The 12,106-nt window shown below is 40.7% G+C and overlaps 1 protein-coding gene across 4 annotated transcripts in view; it reads left to right on the top strand.

The window, feature by feature from the left end:
• Positions 1 to 11,684, top strand: part of EIF2AK4 (eukaryotic translation initiation factor 2 alpha kinase 4) — a 109,765-nt gene extending 98,081 nt beyond the window's left edge. The window contains exons 33-38 of one of the 4 annotated variants that reach the window (XM_070425253.1): positions 4,271 to 4,329; positions 6,341 to 6,438; positions 7,930 to 7,998; positions 8,505 to 8,549; positions 9,946 to 10,064; positions 10,998 to 11,684. In XM_070425253.1, coding sequence (XP_070281354.1) covers positions 4,271 to 4,329; positions 6,341 to 6,438; positions 7,930 to 7,998; positions 8,505 to 8,549; positions 9,946 to 10,064; positions 10,998 to 11,055 — 448 coding nt within the window. In that variant the 3' untranslated portion in view covers positions 11,056 to 11,684. Of the gene's footprint in view, positions 1 to 4,270; positions 4,330 to 6,340; positions 6,701 to 7,929; positions 7,999 to 8,504; positions 8,550 to 9,945; positions 10,065 to 10,997 lie in introns of those variants that run through there. The other 3 variants (XM_070425252.1, XR_011472803.1, XM_070425254.1) reach the window with 3 other exon arrangements.
• The last annotated feature ends 422 nt before the right edge of the window (positions 11,685 to 12,106 follow it).

Below are 12,106 nucleotides of genomic sequence, written 5' to 3'. Positions count from 1 at the left end.
AGCATGGAGGTACTGTCCTATGGAAGCCAAGGAGGATCAAATCTGGTAAAAATCTTTCGATTCAGCGCCATCTACTGTAACATAGTAGAAAGACCCTTCAGAGATAAATGTGAAAACAAAGAAGGGAGCCCTGACCGGTTTGGCTCAGTGTATGGAGCATCGGCCTGCGGACTGAAGGGTCCCGGGTTCGGTTCTAGTCAGGGGCATATGCCTTGTTTGCGGGCGCATTCCCAGTGGGGGGCGTGCGGGAGGCGGCTGATCGATGTTTCTATCTCATCAATGTTTCTAACTCTCTGTCCCTCTCCCTTCCTCTCTGTAAAAAAATCAATAAAATATATTAAACAAACAAACAAACAAACAAAAACAAAGAAGGGCAGCAAATACCATGAAGAACCACAGTAATGACGATGACCAGAAAGAAAACAAAAAAATTCCCAGAAAGCAGGGTGGAACACATGGAATTAGGTGATATAAATGACAGAGACTTCAAGACTACAGTTCTGAAAATACTCAACGAGATGCGAGGAAGTACTGACAAGCAATTCAGTGCACTCAGAAAACAAATCAATGAACAAAAGGAGTATTTCTACAAGGAAATTGAAACTTTAAAAAAGAATATATCAGAAATACTGGAAATGAAGCAGGCAATTTAGGGAGATTAAGAGTGAACTGTTGAGCATAGAAAACAGAACCAACCAGTTAAAGGAAAGAACTAGTGATATCGAAGGTAGGAATCAAGAGGGAAGAAAAGAGAGACCTGAGAATAAAGAAAAATGAAAGAGCGCTACGAGACTCCCTGGCTTAATCAGAAAAAGTAATAGCAGAATCATAGGCATAGTGGAGGAGGAAAAGAGGGAACATGGACTAGAGAGTCTATTAAAACAAATAGTGAATGAGAACTTCCCAAGTCTATGGAAAGAACTAGATCCTTGAGTCCAAGAAGCAAACAGAACACCTAGTTACTCCAATCCAAGGGGCCCTCTCCAAGGCACTTGGTGATAAAGCTGTCAAAAATTAATGACAAAGAAAAAATTCTCAAAGCATCCAGGGGAAAAAAGGAAGTGACCTACAGAGGAAAACCCATTAGAATTTCATCTGACTTCTCAGCAGAAACTACAAGCCAGAACAGAGTGGAGCTAAATATTCAAACATCTGAAAGAGAAATTACCAGCCACGAATAATATATCCAGCAAAATTATCCTTTAGATATGAAGGGGAAATAAAGACATTTCCATACATATAGAAGCTGAGGGATTTTATCACCAAAAAAACCTCCATTGTAGGAAATACTCAAGGGAGTTATTCTACCTGAAACAAAGAACCTGTCACAACACTATAAGTAAGATCCCCCAAAACTTACAGCATAAACAGGGATAACTTGTGACAACAAAAACATACAAGAGGAAGGGGGGAAGGTCTGAATTGGCAAAGGAAGATGAAGATCAGATATATTCAAAATATCCCGTATTCATGGATTGGAAGAATCGACATAGTTAAAATGACCATATTACCCAAAGCAATATACAAATTTAATGCAATCCCCATCAAAATCCCAGTGCCATTTTTTTAAGAAATAAAACAAGAATTCATCAGATTTGTATAGAACCCTGAATAGCCAAAACAAGTAAAGATAGTCTCTTCAATAAATGGTGCTGGGAAAAATGGCAAGCCACATGCAAACGAATAAAACTGGATTACAGTTTGTCCCCATGTGCAAAAATTAATTCAAAATGGATCAAAGACCTAAATATCAGACCTGAAACAGTAAGTTACATAGAAAAAATATAGGTACCAAACTTATGGACCTGGGTCATAGAGAACATTTTATGAACTTGACTCCAAAGGTAAGGGAAGCAAAGACAAAAATAAATGAATGGGACTATATCAAACTAAAAAGCTTCTGCACTGCAAAAGAAACTGGCAACAAAACAAACAGGCAGCCAACCAGATGGGAGATGATATTTGCAAATTGTAGCTCCAACAGAGGTTTAATTTAAAAATATATATAAAGAACTCAGCACCAAAAAAACAAACAATCCAATCAAAAAGTGGGCAGAGAACCTGAAAATACACCTCTCTCAAGAAGACATACGAATAACCAATATGAAAAGATGTTCAACCTCACTGGAAATTAGGGAAATGCAAATCAAAACTATAGTGAGATACCACCCTGTTAGAGTGGCCATTATCAACAAGACAAGCAATAACAAGCATTGGAGAGGTTTTGGAAAAAAGGGAACCCTCATTCACTGCTGGTGGGAATGTAGACTGGTGCAACCACTATGGAAAGCAGTCTGGCAATTCCTCAAAAAGTTAAGAATAGAGCTACCATATGACCCACCAATTTCACTCCTGGGTATATGCCCGAAAAACTCAAAATCATGTATTCAAAAAAAATATGCACCCTTATGTTCACTGCGGCATTATTCATGGTGCACAATGTACAAGACATGGAAACAACTCAAGTGTCCTGCGGTAGAGGACTAGATAAAGAAGATGTGGTACATATACACAATGGAATATTACTCAGCCATGAAAAAGGATGGAATAGCACCATTTGCAACAACATGGATGGACCTTGAGAACATTATGCTAAGTGAAATAAGTCAGACAGAAAAAGTTAAGAACCATGTGATTTCACTCATATGTGGGATATAAAACTGAAACTCGAACACAAACAGCATGTGGTGGTTGCCAGAGGGAAGGGAGTTGGGGGAGCAGGGGTCCTAATATAAGGTGACTTTGGGTGGTGGGCACATGGTGCAATATAGAGATCTTGTAACACAGAAACCCACACTAAGTGGTGGGTGATAGTTCATGTTGTGGGTGACAGTGATGGGTGATAGGTCATGTTGAACAATGTCACCCTAATAAATTTAATTTAAAAATTAAATGCTACTGGTATCTAGTAGAGACCAGGGACGCCACTAAACATTCTACAATGCACAGGACTGACCACCCACCCCCAACAAAGAATTATGTGGCTCAAAATGTTAATAGTGTCAAGACTAAGAAATCCTGGCTAATATAAAATAAGTGTTTTTGTCCTGGCAAGTTTGGCTCAGTGGATAGAGTGTCGGCCTGCGGACTGAAGGGTCCCAGGTTCAATTCTGGTCAAGGGCACATGCCTGTGTTGCAGGCTCGATCCCCAATAGGGGGCGTGCAGGAGGCAGCTGATCAATCTCTTATCGATGTTTCTCTCTCTCCCTCTCCCTTCCACTCTGAAATCAATAAAAATATATAAAAAATAAAAATAAATGTTTTGCTCTCTTCTCCCTTCCTGGCTCTGCCCCCTCCCATCTGCACCTAGCTTTCATAAATTCATCATCAGGCTTTTTCCGAGGGAATATGTTTGTGTTTTTTTTAAATATATTTTATTGATTTTTTTTCAGAGAGGAAGGAAGAGGGATAGAGAGTTAGAAACATCGATGAGAGAGAAACATCGATCAGCTGCCTCCTACACACCCCCTACTGGGGATGTGCCCGCAACCAAGGTACATGCCCTTGACCGGAATCGAACCTGGGACCCTTCAGTCCGCAGGCTGATGCTCTATCCACTGAGCCAACCGGTTACGGCGGGAATATGTTTTTGAAGTCACCAGTTATTAAGGGCTGCAGATCCAAATCAAAGACAGATTTAGAAGAGAAAACAAAAAGTCAACTAATTAATAGTGAGTACATGAATACTATTAAGACACTTAATCGGCCAGATGGGATTTAGTTTTAGCAGGAAAGGTTTAAAATCTTTCCTCCCAAATGATTATTTCCCAAGATAGAATGCTATTGTGTCTCTCAAAGGCTAGAAAGTCTTTGAAAGAACATCCATTCATAGCTTTTGAAAGAATCTCCTTATTTACTAAATGTTCTGTGGATGACAGCCAAGGTTGCTGCCATAATGAAGGAGGGGCCTGCCTGTGCTAATGTTTCCTTGTATTGTGAGGGGAACGGAAAGAACACCCATTACATTTCATTGAAATTAGCTTCTTATATTGAGCCAAGATTTCAAACAGCTGAATAGATCAGAATGTTGTCTTTAGGCATTTGTTAATTTGAAATGACATCCTTTATAATTTTTACCTGCTCTTGACTAAAAGCATAATTAAGTGCAAATTAGTTGTTTTTGTTTTTCCTTCACTAATAACCAATACTTATGAAATATTTTTATATTGAATTAAAAAAATGATTCACTTTAAGTATAGCTCACTGTAAGTAATCTGTGTTGCCTTTGGCTTATTGACTGTTTTCTTTTTTTTGTTTTGGTTGTTTTTAGAGAAGCTTCCGATAATCTCGCAGTACAAAATCTGAAGGGGTCATTTTCTAATGCTTCAGGTATAATTACTAATTACAATCTAAACATAATAATGCTTTTATGCGTGTGTGTTTTCTGTAAGCACTATGTGGCTAACTCCTTGTTGCATCAAATATATATATTTTAAGTAACATATATATAATTAATTGTACCAAATAGAATTTATCCCTATGCTTTGAAACTCACATCTTAGAAAATAACAAGATGATTACTGGTGATTACTGGGTATTTGGTGACTTCTGATCCTGGTATTCTTTGTCTTAGTATCTTATTTTTACAAGTGGTTTAATCTTTCTTCAACTTAGTTTATAGTATAGATTTATTAAATGTGGATACTTTTCCTGGAAATTTTCCCCATACACAGGATTGAAGAAAAGTATTTTGAAATCCCTCGGGGAAAGATGATATAGATAGTATAGATATAGATATAGATATAGATATAGATATAGATATAGATATAGATATAGATATAGATATAGATAGAAAGATATAGATATAGATATATAGATATAGATAGATAGATAGATAGATAGATAGATAGATAGATTTTTTTTTTTTCATGAAAGCCAAGGAGGAACAGTGGTGATAGTTATGCCTTTAGTTTCATCACATCTATCTTACTGAAAAATAAGTGTCCTAATTAAGTCCACAAGAAGACATATTTGGCTTTTAACAGAATTGGATCTTTTTGGTTCATTTCTGTTAGCATTGACTCTATGTCACCATCAGATTTCAAATACTTTGAGAGATTTAAGGACTGTTAGTCTCAGAGATAATGCTTTGTTTTTTTCATGGGTGCATGAGGTTTGGGTGACTCATATCGCCTCCCTTTGTTTTTGTCACTCCCACGCCCACCTGAGGAGAGAAGGCTGTTGGTTTTGACGGAAGCGTCCAGACTGCTGGGTGTTGAGGTTCTGGGTTCTCCCTGGGCAATTGCAGGCAGTTGCAGAGACAGAAAACAAGGCCCAGACATCATCTAGCCCCATTGAGTCACCCCAGAGAGATCCTATTAATATTCTCCGTCCTACCCCGGTGAGGTTGAAACAGCCCCCGTGAGGTAGGGACGACCCTGGTCAGGTCGAAACGGCCCCGGTGTGGTAGGGACGACCCCGGTGAGGTTGAAACAGCCCCCGTGAGGTAGGGACGACCCCGGTGAGGTTTAAACGGCCCCCGTGAGGTTGGGACGACCCCGGTGAGGTTGAAACGGCCCCCGTGAGGTAGGGACGACCCTGGTGAGGTTGAAACGGCCCCCGTGAGGTAGGGACGACCCTGGTCAGGTCGAAACGGCCCCGGTGTGGTAGGGACGACCCCGGTGAGGTTGAAACGGCCCCCGTGAGGTAGGGACGACCCCAGTCAGGTCGAAACGGCCCCGGTGTGGTAGGGACAACCCCGGTCAGGTTGAAACAGCCACGGTATGGTAGGGACAACCCCGGTGAGGTTGAAACGGCCCCTGTGAGGTAGGGACGACCCTGGTCAGATCGAAACGGCCCCGGTGTGGTAGGGACAACCCCGGTCAGGTTGAAACGGCCCCGGTGTGGTAGGGACGACCCCGGTGAGGTTGAAACGGCCCTGGTGATGCTCAGACGGCCCTGGTGAGGTTGAGACTACTCCAGTGAGGTTGGGACAAATAAATGGGACCAGTATGGACTGATGAACAGGGGTAGATACAGAAGCAGAGCAACATTGAACAGAATGTTAAACTACAGTGGGAAGCCTGGGGAGGGGGGGGGGGGGGGGATTAAGAGACCAACTGAAGGACTGATATGCATGCATATAAGATTAACCAATGGACACAAGACACGGGGCGGGGGGTAGGGGCCGGGGGAATGTCAAGGGGGGGGAAAAAAGGAGACATATGTAATACTCTTTGTAATACTTTAAGAAATAAAAATTATTAAAATTAAAAAAATAAATAAATAAAAATAAATAAATAAAAAACCTAAAAAAAAAAAAAAAAATATTCTCCGTCCTCTCGGTGTTAGAGAACATAGGACCAGAGAAGGCCTGATTGTGAAGCTCTCTCTGTTTCAGGTCTGTTTGAAATCCATGGAGCAGCCGTTGTCCCCACTGTGACTGTGATAGCCCCGGAGAAGCTGTCAGCCAGCAGTAAGCGGCGGTATGAGACTCAGGTGCGTTAGTGTCCAAGGCTATCGAAGGTGAGCTACAAAGGAAGGAAACAGGAAAGGAGAATGAGAGTGTTCTGGAAATATTTTCCTTCCCACTTCCCTAACTTGATGGCTTCTGAAAGTTGCATCAACACAATCATCTCTCTGGCACCAAGATTTTGCCACATCCGTCCTCCAAAGAGGCGTCAGTGTGGACTGTGGGCCCCTGGAAGCAGCTGTCAGAATTATTGGATCTACACAGAAGCTTTCTCATCTGGCTCTAATGGCAGATGGAGTTTTTTTTTTTTTGGGGGGGGGGGGGGTTGTTGTTGTTTTAAAATATATTTTTATTTATTTCAGAGAGGAAAGGAGATAGAAACATTAATGATGAGAGATAATCATTAATTGGCTGCCTAAACGGAGTTTGTTTTTGCTTTAAATAACAAAGCAGAAGAGATCTATCCCAAGACTTGATGCAAAAATATCTTTACATAGATTTTGGTATCTATTATCTACCTGATTCTGTGCTAAGTGCCATATAAAATAAAAGACATAGGACATGGCCCCACTCCTCAAAGAGTTTGTAACCTTAGAAGCATATGCATTTTATGCTTGGAGAACAATACATGTGAATAAGTAACAGAATGCTGAATTAAATATCTATAATAATAAAAGGGCAATATGCTAATTAGACCGGATGTCCTTCCAGACGAAGTCAGGGCTACAGCCTGTGATCAAGGCAGCTGCCATGGCTATGAGGGAGGGATCCAGGCAGCCGCCAAGGCTGCAAAGACCTACTCCTGCACGAATTTTGTGCATCGGGCCTCTAGTATTTAATATGAGTGTTAGAGTGTATTATAGACACACGGGAGAGACAGAGGTCAGTGTTTGCTTCAGAGATGGTCCCTGAGGGATTGAAAGGGGCAGGGAGAACAGGTTAGGGTTTTCCACTTGGGAGGGACGGAAGGAAAGGCAGCATGGACGGGGCTAATGAGCACAGTCAGGACGCCGGCCTCACTTGGGAAGAAGTGAGTTGGAGAGCAGTCATTTTTTAGAAATGTAATTAGATTGAAATACAGAAGATCAGGTTACCTTATTTTTGTAAGCTCTCCTGGCTATTTCTCAGGATGTTGGGTGGAAACCAATTTTTCACATCTTTCTACTGTATTTCAGTTTCATGTTCTCGTTGCTACCACCTTCCCCTTTTTCCAAATTTAGCTTAATACTGAAATCTCCCTGCTTCCACATGAGTTTCACCACACTGAGCTTTTTACTAGGTGTCATCTCAAAATTATAAAGAAATAAGCAACTTAGGTGGGTTTATTAAACAAATTATAGATAGGCTACAAAATCTCATTTCCCGATATAATGGGATACACATCTTTCTGAGGTGGATTAAGTGCAAATTCTAGGCCTTGGTTTGTCACCTGTGATTGTTTCCTGGAATAGGACATAGATTGGCAAGAAAGATGGCTTGGTTTGACAGGTTCTGAATTCTGACATGTTTTCTTTTAGGTACAAACCCGACTTCAGACCTCCCTTGCCAACTTACATCAGAAAAGCAGTGAAATTGAAATTTTGGCTGTAAGTTACTTTCTTTAACCTTTTGAGGATGGCGTCTGTCCATGCTGTCAAAGTAGTTTCCTCAGAGGCCAGGGCTTTTTTGCTCAGTGTCAGCAGTATTGGGGTACAAGCCTGTTATCACTGATGTGAATCTCGTGTAATCTAAAGAACTGGGGAGAACAATGGAAGGTTTTGTGTTTGTTTCTCCTACTTCCTTCCTCTGAAGTGAAAATGAAAATCATTTTTCTAAATGTTTCAGGCCTTTGCCTCACTAAGCCTACACTGAGTGAGGGTAGCAGTGTCAAACCTCTGGAGTGAGTGCAGTGTGTGGGAACTAGAAGTAACAGTACACCAGGGCTGAGATCTTGTCGTGCGTGGTTCATTAAGTCTGCTCTATAGCACAATAGCATCCCGGACTCTGCCAGCCACTTTCATGTTGCTCCATCCACAGTGGCACCATCATCACACGTCAGTATGTGCTGCCAGGGGTTCTCTGACAGATGATGTACATTTTTGTGTATTGACAGGTGGATCTACCCAAAGAAACAATCTTACAGTGTTTATCATTAGAGGTAAGCAAAACGAACTCTTCTGCATTGTGGTTTTTAAAATCCCAAAGCTTTGCCAAAAACAAAAACAAAGACAAAACCACTGAAAATGGTATTTTCTTAGTGATGTTAGGTATTTTTGTCAGTTCCAGGAATTTGGAAACTTGTTCCTTTATGTGACATATATATTACTAAATCAGATTTTAAAAGAATCATACTTTTCTGGTGACTTTCTTTTAAATTTCAGAGATTATTTAACAAATAACTAGTGCTTTTATTGAGTGTCAAGCTCTGGCAGGTCTTGTCCTAAGCATTTTACAAATCTTTAACTCATTTAATCATAACAAACCCAAGAGAGAGGTACTATTGTTATCACCATTTTATAGGGAACAGAAGTAGAGAGGTTAAATATCTTACTCAGGGTCACCCAACTAGTAAGTAGTAGAGCCAGTATTTGAACCTAGGTAAAGTAGTGGAGTCAATGTTCTTAACCACTACTAGTATACATGTCATACCTTCATTCCAACTAGGGAAGCTCATTTATAGAACTAGAAGTGTACGGAAAATCTTTTTGTAAAAATTTAATTTAGGTATTTTTTATGTCGTCCCCCCGCCCCACAAGTACATACCCTAACTATCAAATAATCAAATAACTTGTTAAATTTTGAATAAACCTTTGCTATTAAGAATGCTTAACTATAATCATAGCTATAGGTGATTTTTGCAACATCATATCAAAGAATACTTTGTCTAGCCCTAACCGGTTTGGCTCAGTAGATAGAGCGTCGGCCTGTGGACTCTAGGGTCCCAGGTTCGATTCCGGCCAAGGGCATGTACCTTGGTTGCGGGCACATACCCAGTAGGGAGTGTGCAGGAGGCAACTGATCGATGTTTCTAACTCTCTATCCCTCTTCCTTCCTCTCTGTAAAAAAATCAATAAAATATATTTTAAAAAAAAAAGAATACTTTGTCTATCCAGATTAAATCAGATGAAAAATGACCTTTGCCCCAAAACTAATGCTTCCTACTGTATTTCCTGTTGTTGTATTATAAGTAAGCATATACCACTACACTGGCAGTGTATTATCTCATGGTCCATTCAGATGGATGCACATCAGAGGTGGTTATGTCCATTTTACAAAAAATAGACAATAGGCAGAAATAACTGGTCTAAAGTCAGATCAGCACACACGGTGCTGCTGTATTGTTAACCAGATCTAATAAGGTGATCTGCTGTAAAGAAAACTGATGCTTTAAGGAGGAACCCCAGCAGTTTGCCCAGCAGTTCTAGTATCGCCCTATAATGATTTCTTCAGTATAACTAAAGGGGGGAATGGCATTGGACTTTCATTAGTGACCCAGAAAAATGCCACTTAATAAACCCTAGTACCTGCTGTTAAGTCTCACTTATTTTTTCTAGTGGGATGCTGATGAACAGGCATTTAACACAACTGTGAAGCAGCTGCTGTCACGCCTGCCAAAGCAAAGATACCTGAAAGTAGTCTGTGATGAAATTTATAACATCAAAGTAGGAAAAAAGTAAGTTACCACTTAGGCACCGCAGATTTCAAAATGGGTTAAAACTCGAGGAGGGGTTTTTAAGTGACATAGTTTATTGTCTAGAGGTTTGATGGCTGATAAGCTGTTATGTTAGAACTGCAACTCAGGACTGAACCACAGTCATGATCTTGTCAACCACAAAACTGAGGTCTCAGAAGTAACTATCCCAATTGTAAATTTTAATCACCCAGGTAACTCCTAGAACTATCTATATATATAAAAGCCTAAACAGCCTTTACAACAAAACAACCAGAATGACTGGTTGACCGGTCGCTATGATGCACGCTGCCAGGGGGCAGATGCTCAATGCAGGAGCAGCTCCCTGGTGGTCAGTGCACTCCCACAGCGGGAGCACTGCTCAGCCAGAAACCGGGCTCGAGCACAGCTGCAGCAGTGGTAGCCTCTCCTGCTCCACAGCGGCGCTACCAAGCAGCAGCAATGGTGGCAGTAGGCACAGCAGGGCCGAGATGAGCTGCACCTGACCCCGGCTGGGGCTTCTCCGCCTGCTGCTTCAACACTGCTACACCCCCTGAGGGGTCCCAGATTTTGAGAGGGTGCAGGCCAGGCTGAGGGACGCCACCCGTGCACAAATCTGTGCACAGGGCCTCTAGTGTTTAAATAGAAAAACAGCTGTGACTACTTTGCTTTATGTCCTCATGTCAGAAGCCAGCTGTTCACATTCTCTTCCGTTTAAAAGGCAATGACAAAGCCTATGAAGCAAATGGTGGTCTCCTTGTGTAGGACCTTATACTGCAGACCCTTACCAGTCACAGCTTTTGTAAAACTTGTGCAATGTTTCCATCTTGTTTTTAATTGAATAAAACTCCTACAGTTAGGTGCTCTAAAAATAAATTTTTACTAACCCTGTTCTCTATCCATTATACTGATCCTCCTTTCTCCTTTCTTTTGCAGGGTGTCCGTGCTATTCCTGTATAGCTACAGAGATGACTACTACAGAATCTTATTTTAATCCTAGAGAACAGTCATTACATTGTTCAAACAGGAGCTGTAAAATGTTGTACATTCATTGTAATTTTAAATTAACTTTACATTCTAAGAAGCTGTCACGCAAAGTGGAGCTTTATAAGTTTTTCATTTGTAATATATATATAAATTTATCTTTTACAATATAATAAATGCTTTCATATATTTCCTTTTTAATTGCAAATCTATTGACATGAAAGGTTTTGTGGAGCTAGAAGACAGGAAAACAGCCTTGTTCTTCCCTTAGCTCTAATGACTAACTCATGAAAATGTCCAAACTGAAGGGCATAAAGGAGTCAAATATCATCATTAACTTGTAATCTTTAGTATTAATTTTGTAATATGCTTATCCTAAGGTGATTAAGCAAACTCTAATTTGACTATGAGAATTCATTCAAATTTGCTAAAGGAACTATGATAAAATTATATAGCCTGGCCGTGGCTGGTATTGCATAATGGTTAGCATCCGCCTACGCACCAAAGGATCTAGGGTTTCATACCCAGTCAAGAGCATATGCCCAGGTTGTGAGCTCCCTCCCTGGTAGGGGGCATGCAGGAGGCAGCCAATCCATGTTGCACTCTCTTCGAAGGTTCTCTCCCTTTCCCTTCCTCCTCTGAAAAATCAATAAACTATTCTTTTTTTTTTTTTTTTTTAATATATTTTATTGACTTTTTACAGAGAGGAAGGGAGAGGGATAGAGAGTTAGAAACATCCATCAGCTGCCTCCTGCACACCTCCCACTGGGGATGTGCCCGCAACCAAAGTACATGCCCTTGACCGGAATCGAACCTGGGACCCTTCAGTCCGCAGGCCGACGCTCTATCCGCTGAGCCAAACCGGTCAGGGCAATAAACTATTCTTAAAAAAAAAAAAAATTATATAGCCAGTTGGGAAGAATACCCATGAGCTAACACAACTTTTAATAAAATTTTCAGGTTTCAATACCAATAACCCAGAAAATAGGGCTAAAGGCTATTCATAATCACATCATCCCAGAATCAGTACTTACTGCCAGGAATTATTAATATGGGGAGAG

Source organism: Myotis yumanensis, unplaced genomic scaffold, assembly GCF_028538775.1.
Source record: "Myotis yumanensis isolate MYYU_CA2020_CCGP unplaced genomic scaffold, mMyoYum1.0.hap1 SCAF_1, whole genome shotgun sequence".
Classification (NCBI taxonomy): domain Eukaryota; kingdom Metazoa; phylum Chordata; class Mammalia; order Chiroptera; family Vespertilionidae; genus Myotis; species Myotis yumanensis.
The sequence above is the reverse complement of the archived record's forward strand: the minus strand, read 5'-3'. Positions and strand labels throughout refer to the sequence as shown.